Source organism: Pseudophryne corroboree, chromosome 7 (genome assembly GCF_028390025.1).
Source record: "Pseudophryne corroboree isolate aPseCor3 chromosome 7, aPseCor3.hap2, whole genome shotgun sequence".
Taxonomy (NCBI): Eukaryota; Metazoa; Chordata; class Amphibia; order Anura; family Myobatrachidae; genus Pseudophryne; species Pseudophryne corroboree.
The window spans coordinates 116,278,280-116,300,825 of NC_086450.1; the positions used below are offsets into that span (position 1 = coordinate 116,278,280).

The window sequence follows — 22,546 nt, forward strand, 5'->3', positions numbered from 1 at the left end:
ACATGTCATTGGGCAGAGTCACAGTTATGCAATGCACAGTGCCATGCCTACCTGGACCTACCTCTACATGGACCTCCAGGAAAGGGAGTTGCCAAAGCAGCATTGCATTATTTTTGACAGTATTACCCTGTTCTGTCACACAATGGCTAGAGGTACTTGAAGGGGCACATTGTTACTCAGGTGTGGGGCCAATCATTGTTTTACCCCCTCAGAGAAATGGGTTTGATGCGGAGTAGACTGGGCTTTTACAAAATGGAAGGTAGGGGACATTTTTTCTTTACTGTATGGTAATGAAACAGAAGTGAGCGTATTGAAGTGGCTCACAACAATACAACTTGTCAAGCTAAGCACAGTATACTTTGCCAGACCCTCTACATAGCCAAACCGCAAAGTAAAACCAGATTTTTCACATTTGGTTTTAGCCTGCGGTTTGACCAGTGGTGCAAATAGAAATATTTTCTTAGTGGTACTGAGTGATGAAAAATGGGCGTGGTCATGTGTTGTGAGGGGGCGTGACCACATGCTGCTAGTGGGAGTGGCTACATTACACTAGTGGCGTGGCCACACGACAGCCCCTTATTTGGGGGGGGGGGGGAATCTGGAGGCAAGGCTAAAAATATATAGTAATGCCTCCAGTATAATAGAAATACATAATGCTACCTCCAGTATAATAGAAATACCGTATATACTCGAGTATAAGTCGACCCGAATATAAGCCGAGGCACATAATTTTACCACAAAAACCTGGGAAAACTCATTGACTCGAGTATAAGCCTAGGGTGGAAAATGCAGCTCTAGCCGTACACAGCCCTCATACTGCCAGATATGCCCTCATACTGCCAGATATGCCCCACAGTGCCAGATATGCCCTCATGCTGCCAGATATGCCCCACAGTGCCAGATATGCCCTCATGCTGCCAGATATGCCCCACAGTGCCAGATATGCCCTCATGCTGCCAGATATGCCCTCATGCTGCCAGATATGCCCCACAGTGCCAGATATGCCCCACAGTGCCAGATATGCCAGATATGCCCTCATGCTGCCAGATATGCCTCACAGTGCCAGATGTGCCCTCATGCTGCCAGATATGACAGATATGCCCCACAGTGCCAGATGTGCCCTCATGCTGCCAGATATGCCAGATATGCCCCACAGTGCCAGATGTGCCCTCATGCTGCCAGATATGTCAGATATGCCCCACAGTGCCAGATGTGCCCTCATGCTGCCAGATATGCCCCACAGTGCCAGGCTGGGTACTTACCCTCCATCGCTCCCGCGTTGTCTTCTGAAGGAGGGACATGGAGGGCACAGCGCGCGGCTCTCCTGTGTCCCTCCTGCGTCTCCTTCTCCGGCGGCGTGTATGTGTTAAATGAAGTGCCGGTTCGTGAGCCAATCAGAGCTCACGAACGGGCAGTTCATTTAACACACACACACACACGCCGCCGGAGATGGAGACGCAGGAGGGACACAGGAGAGCCGCGCGCTGTGCCCTCCGTGTCCCTCCTTCCACTGACTCGGGTATAAGCCGAGGGGGCTTTTTCAGCACAAAAAAACGTGCTGAAAAAGTCGGCTTATACTCGAGTATATACGGTATATAGTAATGCCCCCAATTTAATAACACTATATAGTAATGCCTCCATTATAACAGGAAATTACAGCCACTGTTGCACTCCCAGTAACCCTGACAAAGTGGGAGGAGCCGTCATGCTGCCAAGCACCATGGTCTTTTGCTTTGTGGAACATTATAATTGTGGTAATGGCAAAGTGTGTGGCAGGTGGTACTGCGTACCCGCTGCCAAATTCTTAAGCGTACCCACATACTTGCACCCCTGGGTTTGACTTGAACTGCATGTGGTTGGGGGATTTCAGACTCTAAATTGCATGATACAGTAGCTAATCTATTTTTTGCCTATAACAAGATGGAAGATAGATTCAGCAGGCTTTTTACTTATGTAAAAATAGATCACAAAACAAATGTAAAGCTACAGTACTTTTACAAAATCCGTTCTGAACTGTCAATAACGCAATGCAGTAAATATTCCGTCCCAATGTGATTTTATGAATAAAGATGCAGTATTAGCCAGCAGTACTGTACCTTTGTGATAGCAGTGAAGACTTTTTCCAGAATTGCATTGTGCTGGGCTTTCTGTGGGCCACTGGCTTGTATTTTCAGTGCTAACGCACATGGCTTAGCTATAAACCTAAAACAAATGAAAAAAACAACAGGTTTTAACAAAATTAACTCTCATATAATTTAGGGGTGATATGTACCCTATTTTAACAAGATACTAGATGAAATTGGAAGGAAAACACAGCACCGAAGGCAGAGATTTGGGGCTACAGTGGCAGATTCTGAGTCAATTAGAAACTAGAGATGAGCGGGTTCGGTTTCTCTGAATCCGAACCCGCCCGAACTTCATGTTTTTTTACACGGGTCCGAGCGACTCGGATCTTCCCGCCTTGCTCGGTTAACCCGAGCGCGCCCGAACGTCATCATCACGCTGTCGGATTCTCGCGAGGCTCGGATTCTATCGCGAGACTCGGATTCTATATAAGGAGCCGCGCGTCGCGGCCATTTTCACACGTGCATTGAGATTGATAGGGAGAGGACGTGGCTGGCGTCCTCTCCGTTTAGAAATTAAAATAGATAGGAGAGTGAGAGTGAGACACTTCATTTACTTACTGGAGCTTAGGAGGAGTTATACTAGTGACTGATGACCAGTGACCTGACCCACCAGTGCAGTTTTATAATTTATTATTATTTAATAATCCGTTCTGTTCTTGTTCTCTGCCTGAAAAAAACGATACACAGTGACTCAGTCACACTCACATACCATATCTGTGCTCAGCCCAGTGTGCTGCATCATCTATGTATAATATCTGACTGTGCTCACACAGCTTAATTGTGGGGGAGACTGGGGAGCAGTTATAGGTTATAGCAGGAGCCAGGAGTACATATTAAACAGTGCACACTTTTGCTGCCAGAGTGCCACTGCCAGTGTGACTGACCACTGACCACTGTGACCAGTGACCTGACCACACTGACCACCAGTATAGTATATTGTGATTGTCTGCCTGAAAAAGTACACTCGTCGTGTGACTTGTGTGGTGTTTTTTTATTCTATAGAAATTAAAAAACTCATTCTGCTGACAGACAGTGTCCAGCAGGTCCCTCATTATATAATATATACCTGTCCGGCTGCAGTAGTGATATATATATATTTTTTATATCATTATTTATCATCCAGTCTATACTAGCAGCAGACACAGTACGGTAGTTCACGGCTGTAGCTACCTCTGTGTCGGCACTCGGCAGTCCATCCATAATTGTATACCACCTACCCGTGGTTTTTTTTTTCTTTCTTCTTTATACATACTACATCTCATTATCATCCAGTCTATATTAGCAGCAGACACAGTACAGTACGGTAGTCCATGGCTGTAGCTACCTCTGTGTCGGCACTCGGCAGTCCATCCATAATTGTATACCACCTGTATACTAGTATCCATCCATCTCCATTGTTTACCTGAGGTGCCTTTTAGTTGTGCCTATTAAAATATGGAGAACAAAAATGTTGAGGTTCCAAAATTAGGGAAAGATCAAGATCCACTTCCACCTCGTGCTGAAGCTGCTGCCACTAGTCATGGCCGAGACGATGAAATGCCAGCAACGTCGTCTGCCAAGGCCGATGCCCAATGTCATAGTACAGAGCATGTCAAATCCAAAACACCAAATATCAGTAAAAAAAGGACTCCAAAACCTAAAATAAAATTGTCGGAGGAGAAGCGTAAACTTGCCAATATGCCATTTACCACACGGAGTGGCAAGGAACGGCTGAGGCCCTGGCCTATGTTCATGGCTAGTGGTTCAGCTTCACATGAGGATGGAAGCACTCAGCCTCTCGCTAGAAAACTGAAAAGACTCAAGCTGGCAAAAGCACCGCAAAGAACTGTGCGTTCTTCGAAATCCCAAATCCACAAGGAGAGTCCAATTGTGTCGGTTGCGATGCCTGACCTTCCCAACACTGGACGTGAAGAGCATGCGCCTTCCACCATTTGCACGCCCCCTGCAAGTGCTGGAAGGAGCACCCGCAGTCCAGTTCCTGATAGTCAGATTGAAGATGTCAGTGTTGAAGTACACCAGGATGAGGAGGATATGGGTGTTGCTGGCGCTGGGGAGGAAATTGACCAGGAGGATTCTGATGGTGAGGTGGTTTGTTTAAGTCAGGCACCCGGGGAGACACCTGTTGTCCGTGGGAGGAATATGGCCACTGACATGCCTGGTGAAAATACCAAAAAAATCAGCTCTTCGGTGTGGAAGTATTTCAACAGAAATGCGGACAACAGGTGTCAAGCCGTGTGTTGCCTTTGTCAAGCTGTAATAAGTAGGGGTAAGGACGTTAACCACCTCGGAACATCCTCCCTTATACGTCACCTGCAGCGCATTCATAATAAGTCAGTGACAAGTTCAAAAACTTTGTGCGACAGCGGAAGCAGTCCACTGACCAGTAAATCCCTTCCTCTTGTAACCAAGCTCACGCAAACCACCCCACCAACTCCCTCAGTGTCAATTTCCTCCTTCCCCAGGAATGCCAATAGTCCTGCAGGCCATGTCACTGGCAATTCTGACGAGTCCTCTCCTGCCTGGGATTCCTCCGATGCATCCTTGCGTGTAACGCCTACTGCTGCTGGCGCTGCTGTTGTTGCTGCTGGGAGTCGATGGTCATCCCAGAGGGGAAGTCGTAAGCCCACTTGTACTACTTCCAGTAAGCAATTGACTGTTCAACAGTCCTTTGCGAGGAAGATGAAATATCACAGCAGTCATCCTACTGCAAAGCGGATAACTGAGGCCTTGGCATCCTGGGTGGTGAGAAACGTGGTTCCGGTATCCATCATTACTGCAGAGCCAACTAGAGACTTGTTGGAGGTACTGTGTCCCCGGTACCAAATACCATCTAGGTTCCATTTCTCTAGGCAGGCGATACCGAAAATGTACACAGACCTCAGAAAAAGAGTCACCAGTGTCCTAAAAAATGCAGCTGTACCCAATGTCCACTTAACCACGGACATGTGGACAAGTGGAGCAGGGCAGGGTCAGGACTATATGACTGTGACAGCCCACTGGGTAGATGTATGGACTCCCGCCGCAAGAACAGCAGCGGCGGCACCAGTAGCAGCATCTCGCAAACGCCAACTCTTTCCTAGGCAGGCTACGCTTTGTATCACCGCTTTCCAGAATACGCACACAGCTAAAAACCTCTTACGGCAACTGAGGAAGATCATCGCGGAATGGCTTACCCCAATTGGACTCTCCTGTGGATTTGTGGCATCGGACAACGCCAGCAATATTGTGTGTGCATTAAATATGGGCAAATTCCAGCACGTCCCATGTTTTGCACATACCTTGAATTTGGTGGTGCAGAATTTTTTAAAAAACGAGAGGGGCGTGCAAGAGATGCTGTCGGTGGCCAGAAGAATTGCGGGACACTTTCGGCGTACAGGCACCACGTACAGAAGACTGGAGCACCACCAAAAACTACTGAACCTGCCCTGCCATCATCTGAAGCAAGAAGTGGTAACGAGGTGGAATTCAACCCTCTATATGCTTCAGAGGTTGGAGGAGCAGCAAAAGGCCATTCAAGCCTATACAATTGAGCACGATATAGGAGGTGGAATGCACCTGTCTCAAGCGCAGTGGAGAATGATTTCAACGTTGTGCAAGGTTCTGATGCCCTTTGAACTTGCCACACGTGAAGTCAGTTCAGACACTGCCAGCCTGAGTCAGGTAATTCCCCTCATCAGGCTTTTGCAGAAGAAGCTGGAGACATTGAAGGAGGAGCTAACACGGAGCGATTCCGCTAGGCATGTGGGACTTGTGGATGGAGCCCTTAATTCGCTTAACAAGGATTCACGGGTGGTCAATCTGTTGAAATCAGAGCACTACATTTTGGCCACCGTGCTCGATCCTAGATTTAAAACCTACCTTGGATCTCTCTTTCCGGCAGACACAAGTCTGCTGGGGTTGAAAGACCTGCTGGTGAGAAAATTGTCAAGTCAAGCGGAACGCGACCTGTCAACATCTCCTCCTTCACATTCTCCCGCAACTGGGGGTGCGAGGAAAAGGCTCAGAATTCCGAGCCCACCCGCTGGCGGTGATGCAGGGCAGTCTGGAGCGACTGCTGATGCTGACATCTGGTCCGGACTGAAGGACCTGACAACGATTACGGACATGTCGTCTACTGTCACTGCATATGATTCTCTCAACATTGAAAGAATGGTGGAGGATTATATGAGTGACCGCATCCAAGTAGGCACGTCACACAGTCCGTACTTATACTGGCAGGAAAAAGAGGCAATTTGGAGGCCCTTGCACAAACTGGCTTTATTCTACCTAAGTTGCCCTCCCACAAGTGTGTACTCCGAAAGAGTGTTTAGTGCCGCCGCTCACCTTGTCAGCAATCGGCGTACGAGGTTACATCCAGAAAATGTGGAGAAGATGATGTTCATTAAAATGAATTATAATCAATTCCTCCGCGGAGACATTGACCAGCAGCAATTGCCTCCACAAAGTACACAGGGAGCTGAGATGGTGGATTCCAGTGGGGACGAATTGATAATCTGTGAGGAGCGGGATGTACACGGTGATATATCGGAGGATGATGATGAGGTGGACATCTTGCCTCTGTAGAGCCAGTTTGTGCAAGGAGAGATTAATTGCTTCTTTTTTGGTGGGGGTCCAAACCAACCCGTCATATCAGTCACAGTCGTGTGGCAGACCCTGTCACTGAAATGATGGGTTGGTTAAAGTGTGCATGTCCTGTTTATACAACATAAGGGTGGGTGGGAGGGCCCAAGGACAATTCCATCTTGCACCTCTTTTTTCTTTAATTTTTCTTTGCGTCATGTGCTGTTTGGGGAGGGTTTTTTGGAAGGGCCATCCTGCGTGACACTGCAGTGCCACTCCTAGATGGGCCCGGTGTTTGTGTCGGCCACTAGGGTCGCTTATCTTACTCACACAGCTACCTCATTGCGCCTCTTTTTTTCTTTGCGTCATGTGCTGTTTGGGGAGGGTTTTTTGGAAGGGACATCCTGCGTGACACTGCAGTGACACTCCTAGATGGGCCCGGTGTTTGTGTCGGCCACTAGGGTCGCTTATCTTACTCACACAGCTACCTCATTGCGCCTCTTTTTTTCTTTGCGTCATGTGCTGTTTGGGGAGGGTTTTTTGGAAGGGACATCCTGCGTGACACTGCAGTGACACTCCTAGATGGGCCCGGTGTTTGTGTCGGCCACTAGGGTCGCTTATCTTACTCACACAGCTACCTCATTGCGCCTCTTTTTTTCTTTGCGTCATGTGCTGTTTGGGGAGGGTTTTTTGGAAGGGCCATCCTGCGTGACACTGCAGTGACACTCCTAGATGGGCCCGGTGTTTGTGTCGGCCACTAGGGTCGCTTATCTTACTCACACAGCTACCTCATTGCGCCTCTTTTTTTCTTTGCGTCATGTGCTGTTTGGGGAGGGTTTTTTGGAAGGGCCATCCTGCATGACACTGCAGTGCCACTCCTAGATGGGCCCGGTGTTTGTGTCGGCCACTAGGGTCGCTTATCTTACTCACACAGCTACCTCATTGCGCCTCTTTTTTTCTTTGCGTCATGTGCTGTTTGGGGAGGGTTTTTTGGAAGGGACATCCTGCGTGACACTGCAGTGCCACTCCTAGATGGGCCCGGTGTTTGTGTCGGCCACTAGGGTCGCTTATCTTACTCACACAGCTACCTCATTGCGCCTCTTTTTTTCTTTGCGTCATGTGCTGTTTGGGGAGGGTTTTTTGGAAGGGCCATCCTGCGTGACACTGCAGTGACACTCCTAGATGGGCCCGGTGTTTGTGTCGGCCACTAGGGTCGCTTATCTTACTCACACAGCTACCTCATTGCGCCTCTTTTTTTCTTTGCGTCATGTGCTGTTTGGGGAGGGTTTTTTGGAAGGGCCATCCTGCGTGACACTGCAGTGCCACTCCTAGATGGGCCCGGTGTTTGTGTCGGCCACTAGGGTCGCTTATCTTACTCACACAGCTACCTCATTGCGCCTCTTTTTTTCTTTGCGTCATGTGCTGTTTGGGGAGGGTTTTTTGGAAGGGACATCCTGCGTGACACTGCAGTGCCACTCCTAGATGGGCCCGGTGTTTGTGTCGGCCACTAGGGTCGCTTATCTTACTCACACAGCTACCTCATTGCGCCTCTTTTTTTCTTTGCGTCATGTGCTGTTTGGGGAGGGTTTTTTGGAAGGGACATCCTGCGTGACACTGCAGTGCCACTCCTAGATAAGCCAGGTGTTTGTGTCGGCCACTAGGGTCGCTGAGCATAGTCATCCAGCGACCTCGGTGCAAATTTTAGGACTAAAAATAATATTGTGAGGTGTGAGGTATTCAGAATAGACTGAAAATGAGTGGAAATGATGGTTTTTGAGGTTAATAATACTTTGGGATCAAAATGACCCCCAAATTCTATGATTTAAGCTGTTTTTTAGGTTTTTTGGAAAAAAACACCCGAATCCAAAACACACCCGAATCCGACAAAAAAAATTCGGTTAGGTTTTGCCAAAACGCGGTGGAACCCAAAACACGGCCGCGGAACCGAACCCAAAACCAAAACACAAAACCCGAAAAATTTCCGGCGCTCATCTCTATTAGAAACCACCAGAAACAAACACAGATTGACACAAATTTCCATGTCCAATTGAGAGTAATTATTAAGCGGTGGTTGTGGTGTCTAAACTGAATCTGCTGTCAGTCCAGACCATGGCAGCTTCTATATGACAACATGCCATGGCATGTTCTATTTGGCAGCTGTTTCTATTGAAACCACTGTAATATTCTATTCACATACATATAATAATAATAATAATAATAATAATAATTTTAATTATATAGTGCTTTTTCTCCAGCAGGACTTAAAGTCGCTTTAAAAAGACATCATATATAGTACATAGAACAGGGATCTCGTATTACACCAAGTAAAAGAATCACAAAGAAATTATTAAAAACAATGAAACCTAGAGAGCACAGTAAGCATACTGCTGGGTAGGAGCAGACATTTTGTGTAATAACTTCCATGATTGTATAATCCACACACATAAGGTACCAGGCGAGACGGTCATATCGGGCGCAGTACGCAGGATTACCCTGGGTGGAATAACGCTAGGAGTAGGGTCCCAACATAACTGTCAGTTCCATGTATTTTACATCCTATCTACAAGCATACCATGTGAAGCAGCCATGTTGGGCACACTGTGAAGGTTATATATATATATATATATATATATATATAGTAAATACTGATAGTGCATGCATGATAATGTATCCGATTAATAACAGCATTGCACTGTAGAAAATATCCCATATTCCTGTGCAGTATAATATAATGTAACATATGTATAATGTAAAATTCAAGTGCACAGTCTGGAACTGGATCCATAGAGGAGGCAGTGGGCCCCTAGGCAGTTGAGCCCACCGGGGGTTTCCTTTGTACCCCTGTGGGCCAGTCCGACCCTGCATACAAGGACCCGAGGCACATATGAGAAAACTGCCGTGTGTAATAGTATGTTATACCCTGTATAAATCTATTAGCACATCCTGCCCACAGGGGAACCATCCGAGGCTTCCAACTGGGGCACACTGCTGGAAGGTTGTGCAACCAATGGAGGTATAGCATACTGGTACGTACAGCATACAGTGAGGCAGAAGTACCTGGTGCAAACAGCAGCAGTAGTTAGGGTAGAAAGTAATGGTAGACAGATAGTAGTTGGCAGACACAGTGAGAAGGGCACAGTAAAATTCAGCAGTGATGCAGATTCAGGGCATAATCCATGGTGGAAAAAAGCGCTGGTTCCCCAAAGCAAAGTGTACACTGAGCAGCCAAGTCTAAAATGTAATGATGCTTTTATAAGAACAACATTCACCTGACATCCTAGAAACGGACAGCTGGCAGCTTTCACGCTGTAGGTTTGTGAGGAGTTTAAATGGAGGAAAAGAGTTATGTTTTTTTTTTTTTATATATTGCCTTGTTTCTTGTTCTGTATTTGTCTATTTGAGGTGTTTTCCACATAGTCTTTTCCTGTTTGTGATTTTTTTTGTTTTGTTGTGTGTGAGTGTAGTGTGATATTTGTTTTATATTTTTGTTTGGTATGTTAAAGACCAGTCATGTCTGGTGAGAGACATTATAATCCTTCATAGCCCAGGATGATATTCCTGTTGCTGCTTGTCAAAATGAATTTCCTGCTGTCTCAGAAAACACTCCTGTCTGAGGCTAGTCATTGTTTCTGGCGGGTTTGCTGGCGGTTTTATGGCACTTTTCAAAATTGCTCCTTTATAAATCCGGGGTTTCTATTCTAATCTTTCTATGCTCTAAAACATTGATGGCGCTTCAATATTCAATTACGTACTATTCTATTCTCTGAAGTGTACTTTCCCTTCGTTTTGTGTCTGTTTTGGCCATGTAAATTGATGGATTGCAAAATCGCCGCCAGATTGCCACAAAACTGCCGCTAGAGAAAGTACATTTAGACCCTTGTTTTTTTGTTTTTTTAAAGATTAGCTCCACAATAGGATGTGACTTTGAGAAATGGCGTTAGATTGAAAGGTCTTTATCACTAGACATTCTACAGCAGCTGAATTCATCCACTAAATTATTATTTTTTACATTTTTTTTGCTGATTGTATTAAACTATAAATAGTTGAGTTTCTCGCATAATATTACCAGGTAAATTCCTAAACCGCTGTAAAGGGGTGCCAGATTTTTCTCGTCATCCCCCTGAAGATGACCATTGATTATTCAATTGCTTGTGAGCCAAACACTCTCACTTTCTATTTCAAAGTTATTCCGATAGTGTTAACATCAAATGCTCACCTTGCTTCCCTTACTATATACCGCAAAAGAATATTTCAAAGGCATTACAATCATTTGAGTGTATTTTTATCATAGTATCTATTTTAGAGCTATACTGTATGTGTGCAGGACAAGCACATTTATTGTTTTGTGCTCTAAGTGTAAAAAAAAGTGCTAGAAACAGTTCATAATGGTGTTAGAGAGCAAAATTCAGGATAAATCTCAAAATAAGTTGCTGCATCTGTATATCTTGCATCTGTTTGAACCATACTTGCCTACCTTCCCAGAATGGCCAGGAGGCTCATGAAATTGTTTGGCGGGCAAGTCTTCCGCTTTTCAAAGCAGCCCCCCTCACCCTCTCTCGGCCACCCACAGCAGAAAACAAGTAGGTGGTCCGAGGGGATCCGATGACGCGATTTGCACTGAATCGTGTCATTGTAGCTCCGTCCCTTGCTATACAGTGCCTGCTTTCTCAGCACTGTATAGCGGGGGCGGAGCCACAATGATGCAATTGTGACGCCACGCCCCTGGACAGACCACCTTGCTGCCAGTCACGCCTCCAGAAAGGCCACCTTGTCGCCGGCCACGCCTCCATGCGCCTACCACGCTACCACCTCCCGTAGAAGGGGGCAGCAAGGTAGGCAACTATGGTTTGAACTGAGGTGGGACAGTCCCAATTTAAGAGATAGTACTTTCACTGGTGCTCTACAGAGAATGGATGCACACCAATGACTGGAGCAGCATTAGAAGTCTAGCGCTTTGCTAAGCCCTCCCACATGTGATGGGGCATATTTAGCAATAAAATTCTATTGTAGTGTGACAATATTGGTTACATTTGCATTGCAGTATTTGAAAATATTATAAGACTGCAAGTACAGAGCTTGCAAGAAAGCTCTGTCATGTGAATCCACTCCCCGCACTTCTCAGGGTATTTTTTTGCAAAAAATGAATGTGTCCTAAAGTGTGCTGGCTACTGTCCACTGTGCCCCCTCCCTGAGTCAGCCCCGGATATCCCAATCCCTATGTTCCTCATCTACCTCTCTCCCTTCTATAATAGAAAATAATGAAATAAAATTTACCAGCGCCCAGGGACCAGTGCTCCTTCTCTGTGACTCGGTCAGCTAATCTGTGTGGTCACCTGTGCAGTGAAAGTCCTGGCTGGCACCTAAGCTGACCACACACATTGCCTGACTGGGTAACAAAAGTAGCCCCCCTATCTTTTATTTTATTTATTTTCTATTATAACTACTTATTTTCTCTGTGATCAGCTTGTGGCGGGCTCTGCTCTGCCTATCAGCATGCAGGAAGTGTCGATCAGTATTATGGAAAACAGAGGGAAGCTGCATAATGCCAGCTGAAGATGGTGTTACTATTGCAAGGCTCCCTCTGGTATTTTTTTTTTTTACAATTTGGCTTTAGTAAATTTGAACAGATCGCATTACAAGAATGGGAAATACAATCTGCTTACTAAAAAAAGAGCCTAATTCTGGTGTGTACGCACATGCCTACGCAGCTGAAATTCTTCAGGCTCCGAAATGGCTAATCATCGCAAGTGAAGTGATGCTGCAGCCCGGAAATGAATATAGATGCTTTTCAGAGCCATTGCAAAGTCCTCAGTGACTGCATGTACACACGCAGCATCGATGCAATAACAAGGAACAGCGACTCCCCCAGCGAGTGTATGGCTACTCAGACTGGACGCGACAATAGCAACACTGGTGCCATGTTATCTGTGTACATGATCGCAGCTGAAAGCGAATATACTGTATGTCCAAAAGACAGATATGACATGCCTGAGCTTTTGCCGACACTCCAAGTTACCTCCCTCAAACTGTCAATTTCTGTCAATCACTCTGCATCACAAATATCTCACTGTGTGAGGAATCGCAAAGATACTTTTGCACGCGTGCTGTGCGATCACTGCACATGTGCAGTCTGCCAATAATCGCTCAGTTGCATGAACATTGGGATTGCATACAAACATGAATTAGGCACAGAATGCAACGTTAACAGCTTGGGGGAGTTTTTTTTCCAAATTTAGGTGGTACTAAAATACTACAAAACGGGGTTGAAAACAGACATTTTCACATTATTTTACTAAAAGAATTAATGATAAACATGCCCCATGATGTGGCCATGACTTCTGTCCCCACTCTCTTACATATAGTCACAGCCTGGCGCGCCATGCAGCATGCCGCACTGCAGCAAAGATGAACATGGCTACATCTGTAGAATGCAGGCATTTGAACGGTATCCGGACTCCAGGTCGACACCAATTAGATCGACACCCATTAGGTTGACGCCCATTGGTCGGCACTAGATATAGGTCGACACGCCCATTAGGTCGACATGAACAAGGTCAACATGAAAAAGGTCAACATGAGTTTTTCACTTTTTGGGGGGACGGACTTTTTCATACTTTACGATCCACGTAGACTACGATTGGGAACGGTAACCTGTGCCGAGCTCAGCGGTAGTGTAGCGAGGCCCCCTGCCCACAGAAAGGCGAGCGAAGCGAGACATGCAAGAGGACGCGGTGCACTAATCAGGGTTCCCGGAGAAAACAATAAACAAGAAAAAGCGCTGGGAAACTGGATAAAAAATGAACTAACAATTTAATCAAGAATTAAAAATTCATGTATACTGTTGCAACAGATAATAAAAACAGCCGTATGTACGATTGAAATTTAGGGCATAGTATAGCACTGCGTAGAGTTTAAAAAGTCCCATATATTTAATATGGATAGAATACTGTTGGCCGGTACTCAAATGAACCAGTTAATCCCCAAAGTGAATGCCACAGTCCAGGAACAATTGTAAGCGAATGATAGTATTACCAACTGCAGTTAGAGATGACCTTGTTAGCTTGGTTCAAGATGCTACTTGGTCCAATTGATCGCTCAGGTCCCAAATTTTTGCAGATGTTCAATTCGCTGATGGCAGAGTTCCTATATCCGACTTCTAGGCGTTTGTAGGGGTATAAGGAATGAGAGTCCAGCCAATCCACCGACGCGTTTCGCTGTTTAGCACAGCTTTCTCAAGGTGATAAATTGCAGTGACTGAGTGCCCTTTATATAGCAGTGCTAATAGCCCATGTGAGACAGGTGTGTCAAATTACAACATTATAAACAATGTATAAATTAAAATTCTATCCAGTTTCCAAGTGAAGTGACAGACTTTGAGACTAAAAAAACAATAAAGCATCTTATTTTTCTAAATGCAAAGTCCGTTTTTTATGTATGTAAACAATAGTATTAGTGTAGTTGGGCTCCGGTTTCCGATCACGTGATCACAGGTTAATTTCCTGTGTTTGGAGCGCAAAACCGCTCTAATTTCCCGGAGAAAACGACACAAAAAAACATAAAAATCTCATGTCGACTTTGTTCATGTTGACCTAATGTCCATGTCGACCTATTTCTAGTGTTGACCTATCCACTGTCGACCAATGGGTGGGAACACCTAATTGGTATCGTACTAGAGTCCTATACCCCATTTGAACATAGGAGCTTAGATATCGCTGCAAGCTTCCAAATGCATTTGAACACATTAAATGCATAAGTAATGTTGCAAAAAGGTGACACTAGAACAGTGGTTTCTGGCACATGAGTCCTTAATATCAGGATTTCATGTTGGTTATTTAAAACCCAGATATTGATACACATCACACAGTAATGCTGAAACGAGTTGTGATCTCATAGTGTGTACATGTTTGCAGGACTGCAACATCCAAAATCATTCCAAACTGTCTTGTCAACAAGTGAATACACAAAATGCACATTTATATGTGAGGAATGGATACAGAAAAAGAACAATAAGTTATAGATGTTTAACACAAATGGCTACAGCACAGACTGTCACAGAAATCTGAAGGGGTACTATTATAAAATGTTTATTGTTCGAAACATCCATGTAATTGGATAGTGCCATGGCAACCTTATTTACGATGTAAAGAAACAGGTCAGGACTTGTCTGATAAGAAGCTGCAGGATAAGGTTTTTGGTTGAGCTACAAATGTTCTTTCAATATTCATTTCTCTAACGTCCTAAGTGGATGCTGGGGACTCCGTAAGGACCATGGGGAATAGCGGCTCCGCAGGAGACTGGGCACATCTAAAGAAAGCTTTAGGACTATCTGGTGTGCACTGGCTCCTCCCCCTATGACCCTCCTCCAAGCCTCAGTTAGATCTCTGTGCCCGAACGAGAAGGGTGCACACTAGGGGCTCTCCTGAGCTTCTTAGTGAAAGTTTTAGATTAGGTTTTTTATTTTCAGTGAGACCTGCTGGCAACAGGCTCACTGCATCGAGGGACTAAGGGGAGAAGAAGCGAACTCACCTGCGTGCAGAGTGGATTGGGCTTCTTAGGCTACTGGACATTAGCTCCAGAGGGACGATCACAGGCCCAGCTTGGATGGGTCCCAGAGCCGCGCCGCCGGCCCCCTTACAGAGCCAGAAGGCAGAAGAGGTCCGGAAAATCGGCGGCAGAAGACGTCCTGTCTTCAACAAGGTAGCGCACAGCACTGCAGCTGTGCGCCATTGCTCTCAGCACACTTCACACTTAGGTCACTGAGGGTGCAGGGCGCTGGGGGGGGGCGCCCTGAGACGCAATAAAAACACCTTGGATGGCAAAAAAAATGCATCACATATAGCTCCTGGGCTATATGGATGCATTTAACCCCTGCCAGAATCCATAAAAAAGCAGGAGAAAAGTCCGCGAAAAAGGGGCGGAGCCTATCTCCTCAGCACACTGGCGCCATTTTCCCTCACAGCTCCGTTGGAGGGAAGCTCCCTGTCTCTCCCCTGCAGTCACTACACTACAGAAAGGGTTAAAAAAAAGAGAGGGGGGCACTAATTGGGCGCAGTATTAACTATACAGCAGCTATAAGGGGAAAAACACTTATATAAGGTTATCCCTGTATATATATAGCGCTCTGGTGTGTGCTGGCAAACTCTCCCTCTGTCTCCCCAAAGGGCTAGTGGGGTCCTGTCCTCTATCAGAGCATTCCCTGTGTGTGTGCTGTATGTCGGTACTTTTGTGTCGACATGTATGAGGAGAAAAATGATGTGGAGACGGAGCAGATTGCCTGTAATAGTGATGTCACCCCCTAGGGGGTCGACACCTGAGTGGATGAACTGTTGGAAGGAATTACGTGACAGTGTCAGCTCTGTATAAAAGACAGTGGTTGACATGAGACAGCCGGCTACTCAGCTTGTGCCTGTCCAGACGTCTCATAGGCCGTCAGGGGCTCTAAATCGCCCGTTACCTCAGATGGCAGATATAGACGCCGACACGGATACTGACTCCAGTGTCGACGGTGAAGAGACGAATGTGACTTCCAGTAGGGCCACACGTTACATGATTGAGGCAATGAAAAATGTTTTACACATTTCTGATAATACGAGTACCACCAAAAAAAGGGGTATTATGTTCGGTGAGGAAAAACTACCTGTAGTTTTCCTGAATCTGAGAAATTAAATGAGGTGTGTGATGATGCGTGGGTTTCCCCCGATAACAACGGATAATTTCTAAAATGTTATTGGCATTATATCCTTTCCCGCCAGAGGTTAGGGTGCGTTGGGAAACACCCCCTAGGGGGGATAAAGCGCTCACACGCTTGTAAGGGCTCTACCTTCGCCTGAGATGGCCGCCCTTAAGGATCCTGCTGATAGAAAGCAGGAGGGTATCCCAAAAGGTATTTACACACATACTGGTGTTATACTGCGACCAGCAATCGCCTCAGCCTGGATGTGCAGTGCTGGGTTTTGGCGTGGTCGGATTCCCTGACTGAAAATATTGATACCCTAGATAGGGACAGTATATTTTTGCCTATAGAGCATTTAAAAGATGCATTTTTATATATGCGTGATGCACAGCGGAATATTTGCCGACTGGCATCAAGTCTAAGCGCGTTGTCCATTTCTACCAGTAGAGGGTTATGGACACGTCAGTGGTCAGGTGATGCGTATTCCAAACGGCATTTGGAAGTATTGCTTTATTAAGGGAGGAGTTATTTGGGGTCGGTCTTTCAGACCTGGTGGCCACGGCAACAGCTGGGAATTCCACGTTTGTACCCCAGGTCGCCTCTCAACATGAGAAGACGCCGTATTATCAGGCGCAGTCTTTTCGTGGACAAGCGGGCAAAAGGTTCCTCATTTCTGCCCCGTGACAGAGGGAGAGGAAAAAGGCTGCAGAAATCAGCCAGTTCCCAGGAACAGAAACCCTCTTCCGCCTCTGCCAAGCCCTCAGTATACGCTGGGGCTTTACAAGCAGAATCAGGCACGATGGGGGGCCCGTCTCAATGAATTTCAGCGCGCAGTGGGCTCACTCGCAAGTAGACCCCTGGATCCTTCAGGTGATATCTCAGGGGTACAAATTAGAATTTGAGACGTCTCCCCCTCGCCGTTTCCTAAAGTCGGCTTTACCGATGTCTCCTTCTGACAGGGAGACAGTTTTGGAAGCCATTCACAAGCTGTATTCCCAGCAGGTGATAATCAAGATACCCCTCCTGCAACAGGGAACGGGGTATTATTCCACACTGTTGTGGTACCGAAGCCGGACGGCTCGGTGAGACCGATTCTAAATCTAAAATCTTTGAACACTTACGTACAGAGGTTCAAATTCAAGATTGAGTCACTCAGAGCAGTGATTGCGAACCTGGAAGAAGGGGACTACATGATGTCTCGGGACATCAAGGATGCTTACCTTCATGTCAAAATTTACCCTTCTCACCAAGGGTACCTCAGGTTTATGGTACAGAACTGTCACTATCAGTTCAGACGCTGCCGTATGGATGGTACACGGCACCCCGGGTCTTTACCAAGGTAATGGCCGAAATGATGATATTCCTTCGAAGGAAGTGAATTTTAGTTATCCCTTCCTTGGACAATTCCCTGATAAGGGTAAGATCCAGGGAACAGTTGGAGGTCGGTGTAGCACTATCTCAGGTAGTGTTGCGGCAGCACGATTGGATTCTCAATATTCCAAAATCGCACCTGGTTCCGACGACGTGTCTTCTGTTCCTAGGGATGATCCTGGACACAGTCCAGAAAAAGGTGTTTCTCCCGGAGGAGAAAGCCAGGGAGTTATCCGAGCTAGTCAGGAACCTCCTAAAACCGAGCCAAGTCTCAGTGCATCAATGCACAAGGGTTCTGGGTAAAATGGTGGCTTCCTACGAAGCAATCCCATTCGGCAGATTCCACGCAAGAACTTTCCAGTGGGACCTGCTGGACAAATGGTCCGGATCGCATCTTCAGATGCATCAGCGGATAACCCTGTCACCAAGGACAAGGGTGTCCCTCCTGTGGTGGTTGCAGAGTGCTCATCTTCTAGTGGGCCGCAGATTAGGCATTCAGGACTGGGTCCTGGTGACCACGGATGCCAGCCTGCGAGGCTGGGGAGCAGTCACACAGGGAAGGAATATCCAGGGCTTATGGTCAAGCCTGGAGACATCACTTCACATAAATATCCTGAAGCTAAGGGACATTTACAATGCTCTAAGCTTAGCAAGACCTCTGCTTCAAGTTCAGCCGGTGTTGATCCAGTCGGACAACATCACGGCAGTCACCCACGTAAACAGACAGGGTGGCACAAGAAGCAGGAGGGCAATGGCAGAAGCTGCAAGGATTCTTCGCTGGGCGGAAAATCATGTGATAGCACTGTCAGCAGTATTCATTCCGGGAGTGGACAACTGGGAAGCAGACTTCCTCAGCACGACCTCCACCCGGGAGAGTGGGGACTTCACCCAGAAGTCTTCCACATGATTAAAAACTCGACAGGTATTGCGCCAGGTCCAGGGACCCTCAGGCAATAAGCTGTAGACGCTCTGGTAACACCGTGGGTGTACCAGTCAGGGTATGTGTTCCCTCCTCTGCCTCTCATACCCAAGGTACTGAGATTGATAAGATGGAGAGGAGTAAGCACTATATTCGTGGTTCCGGATTGGCCAAGAAGGACTTGGTAACCGGAACTTCAAGAGATGCTCACGGAGGATCCGTGGCCTCTACCTCTAAGAAGGGACCTGCTCCAGCAAGGACCCTGTCTGTTCCAAGACTTACCGCGGCTGCGTTTGACGGCATGGCGGTTGAACGCCGGATCCTGAAGGAAAAAAGGCATTCCGGATGAAGTCATCCCTATCCTGATCAAAGCCAGGAAGGATGTAACCGCAAAAACATTATCACCGCAATTGGCGAAAATATGTTGCGTGGTGCGAGGCCAGTAAGGCCCGACGGAGGAAATTCAACTGGGTCGATTCCTACATTTCCTGCAAACAGGAGTGTCTATGGGCCTGAAATTGGGGTCCATTAAGGTTCAAATTTCGGCCCTGTCAATTTTCTTCCAAAAAGAACTAGCTTCAGTCCCTGAAGTTCAGACGTTTGTAAAAGGGGTACTGCATATACAGCCTCCTTTTGTGCCTCCAGTGGCACTTTGGGATCTCAATGTAGTTTTGGGTTCCAAAAGTCACATTGGTTTGAACCACTTAAATCTGTGGAGTTAAAATATCTCACATGGAAAGTGGTCATGCTGTTGGCCCTGGCCTGGGCCAGGCGCGTGTCAGAATTGGCGGCTTTATCCTGAAAAAGCCCTTATCTGATTTTCCATTCGGACAGGGCGGAATTGAGGACTCGTCCTCAGTTTCTCCCCAAGGTGGTCTCAGCGTCTCACCTGAACCAACCTATTGGTGGTGCCTGCGGCTACTAGGGACTTGGAGGCCTCCAAGTTGCTAGACGTTGTCAGTGCCCTGAAAATATATGTTTCCAGGACGGCTGGAGTCAGGAAATCTGACTCGCTGTTTATCCTGTGTGCACCCAACAAGCTGGGTGCTCCTGCTTCTAAGCAGACTATTGCTCGTTGGATTTGTAGTACAATTCAGCTTGCACATTCTGTGGCAGGCCTGCCACAGCCAAAAAACTGTAAATGCCCACTCCACAAGGAAGGTGGGCTCATCTTGGGCGGCTGCCCGAGGGGTCTCGGCTTTACAACTTTGCCGAGCAGCTACTTGGTCAGGAGCAAATACGTTTGTAAAATTCTACAAAATTGATATCCTGGCTGAGGAGGACCTGGAGTTCTCTCATTTGGTGCTGCAGAGTCATCCGCACTCTCCCGCCCGTTTGGGAGCTTTGGTATAATCCCCATGGTCCTTACGGAGTCCCCAGCATCCACTTAGGACGTTAGAGAAAATAAGAATTTACTTACCGATAATTCTATTTCTCATAGTCCGTAGTGGATGCTGGGCGCCCATCCCAAGTGCGGATTGTCTGCAATACTTGTACATAGTTATTGTTACAAAAATCGGGTTATTATTGTTGTGAGCCATCTTTCAGAGGCTCCTCTGTTATCATGCTGTTAACTGGGTTCAGATCACAGGTTGTACGGTGTGATTGGTGTGGCTGGTATGAGTCTTACCCGGGATTCAAAATCCTTCCTTATTGTGTACGCTCGTCCGGGCACAGTATCCTAACTGAGGCTTGGAGGAGGGTCATAGGGGGAGGAGCCAGTGCACACCAGATAGTCCTAAAGCTTTCTTTAGATGTGCCCAGTCTCCTGCGGAGCTGCTATTCCCCATGGTCCTTACGGAGTCCCCAGCATCCACTACGGACTATGAGAAATAGAATTATCGGTAAGTAAATTCTTATTTTCTATGTGATGTGAGGTACTGTACATCCTTTAATTATGTAGCATAGCTATCTTCTCTGTCATGGATGTTCCTCATTGGGTAAGACAGTAAAGGCCAGTACTCACTGGACGATGTGGGAGAGATGTGTGCTGAGTAAACCGCTCAGCACACATCTCTCCCGCCGCTCAGCACAGCGCGATGTGTGCTGAGCGTGCGGGAGGAGACGGGGGGGGGGGGGGCGCTCATTTCCCCTCAGCGGGTGAAATGAGCGACTTGCTAGATTGGCCTGCATGGCAGGCCAATCTAGCACCAGCGATAGCGATACGCGGGACTGCGCATCGCTATAGCTGTGGGGGGTATACACGCAGCGATCATGCTTAAAATCTAAGCAATCTAGTATGATTGCTTAGATTTTAAGCAGCGATCGCTCCGTGAGTACCCCCCTTAATCCTCTCTGTGGTATTAAACTAGGTAGTTATGGAAGTAACCATTTTCCCACATTTCAGAGATTACATATTCCCAATTTTTTATCAATAACTTTAAATTAATTTAGTTTATTTACACTAATCAATGTATCTTCCTATAACCATTGGCTAATTCATCTCTAAACTGCATTAACAATACATCAAACATTGTATAAGGCATAAGGAAGGCAGTGAGAAAAAAAAGTAACAATCAAAAAAACGGTAATATGATAAGGCGGAATTTATTATTATTAAAGAAAGGCCATAAGTCCCAATTGTCCTTATCTAGGTGGGCCAGTCTCAATTTGAGAGGACAACACTACAGTTGTGACAATCAGCCTGTTTATGCCAACTCTCAGGAAGATAGGAGGCATTTTCGCGCTATCCATGGCGATCCACACATCCCTGCCACTCGTGGGCTTGCAATTCATAGGTGCATAGCCTAGAACTGCATACCCCAAGAAGACTTGACTGTATCTCAATGCTGCATGACAAGAGCCCTTTTGTTCACAGTGCCAAATACACCTTGTCCTGCTGGAGAATATTGGGAGATGTGCTAGACCCCAAAATTAACACCATGACCTGATTAAGGGTCACATGGGCCTGGGGCTGAAAATGTTCAAGGACCTATACTGAGATGGGGAGGAGTTGTGACCAGTGCTGCGTGGGTGTGGGAAATGCCACACCCGCAATGTACCAATGCCCAATGTACACCTTCTACACTATCAGCACCACTGTCGCCCTAATTACATAAAAATAGAAACATTGCATCATTTAGTGAAGAAACGAGAAATACAATATTATGTATGATTTATGGCCGGCTGTGTGGACAGCTAGGCTGCTGGTCAGGAGGCTGATAAAGCTAAATATTTATCGTATATAAAACACTTTAAGAGGTCTAAGAACACTGTACGCTATCTACGTAAGAAATACCGTAAGGGTACGCCAGTTGCGTAACGATCGCTCAACCGTAGTCGAGACGCTCAAGCGTCACGTTCGCTTACGGCCCATAGATCACAGGCAGGCACGCTATTGGCTGCCGACTAACGTAATGATTCGCTATAGCGTAGCGGACGCTTGGGACCACGAGGAGATCTCCAGCGGTGCAGACGCTTACGACGTTAAACCTTTATATCTATACCATTAACAACGAAATATACAGTAAACCTTAGTGTGGTGATAGAGTGTAAATGCAACCTGGTGTAACCTGATTAACTACAAAGCTGCTTGGGCGTCACCGACGCTCAGGGAATACTTAACACTATAAGGAATACACAGATACCTGGGCTTAGGGTCCAAAACCTATTATATGTATTATGACTATTATACTTGCAAAAGAATCACAGTACAAAGCATACACTACAATATAACATAGACTAACTAACCAGATAATTACACAGGAAATACCATACAATACAATACAATACAATCAAGGGAAAATAAGGGAAAAAGAGAGGAGAGAGAGATGGCTCATAATAACATCAAGACAATATGACTGCGGAGAAAACTTACGCACAAGGGGAAACGATCGCATGCGCCTCGATATCCAGCTCCCGATTATCAGCAATGAGAACCGTTGAAGAGAGTGAACT

The 22,546-nt window shown here is 46.4% G+C and overlaps 1 protein-coding gene across 4 annotated transcripts in view; it reads right to left on the minus strand.

The window, feature by feature from the left end:
- The window catches only part of CERS6 (ceramide synthase 6), a 694,449-nt gene that overhangs the window by 431,032 nt on the left and 240,871 nt on the right, over positions 1 to 22,546 (minus strand). For all 4 annotated transcript variants that reach the window (XM_063933582.1, XM_063933580.1, XM_063933579.1 and 1 more), the window contains exon 2: positions 2,097 to 2,202. In XM_063933582.1, coding sequence (XP_063789652.1) covers positions 2,097 to 2,202 — 106 coding nt within the window. The remainder of the gene's footprint in view (positions 1 to 2,096; positions 2,203 to 22,546) is intronic.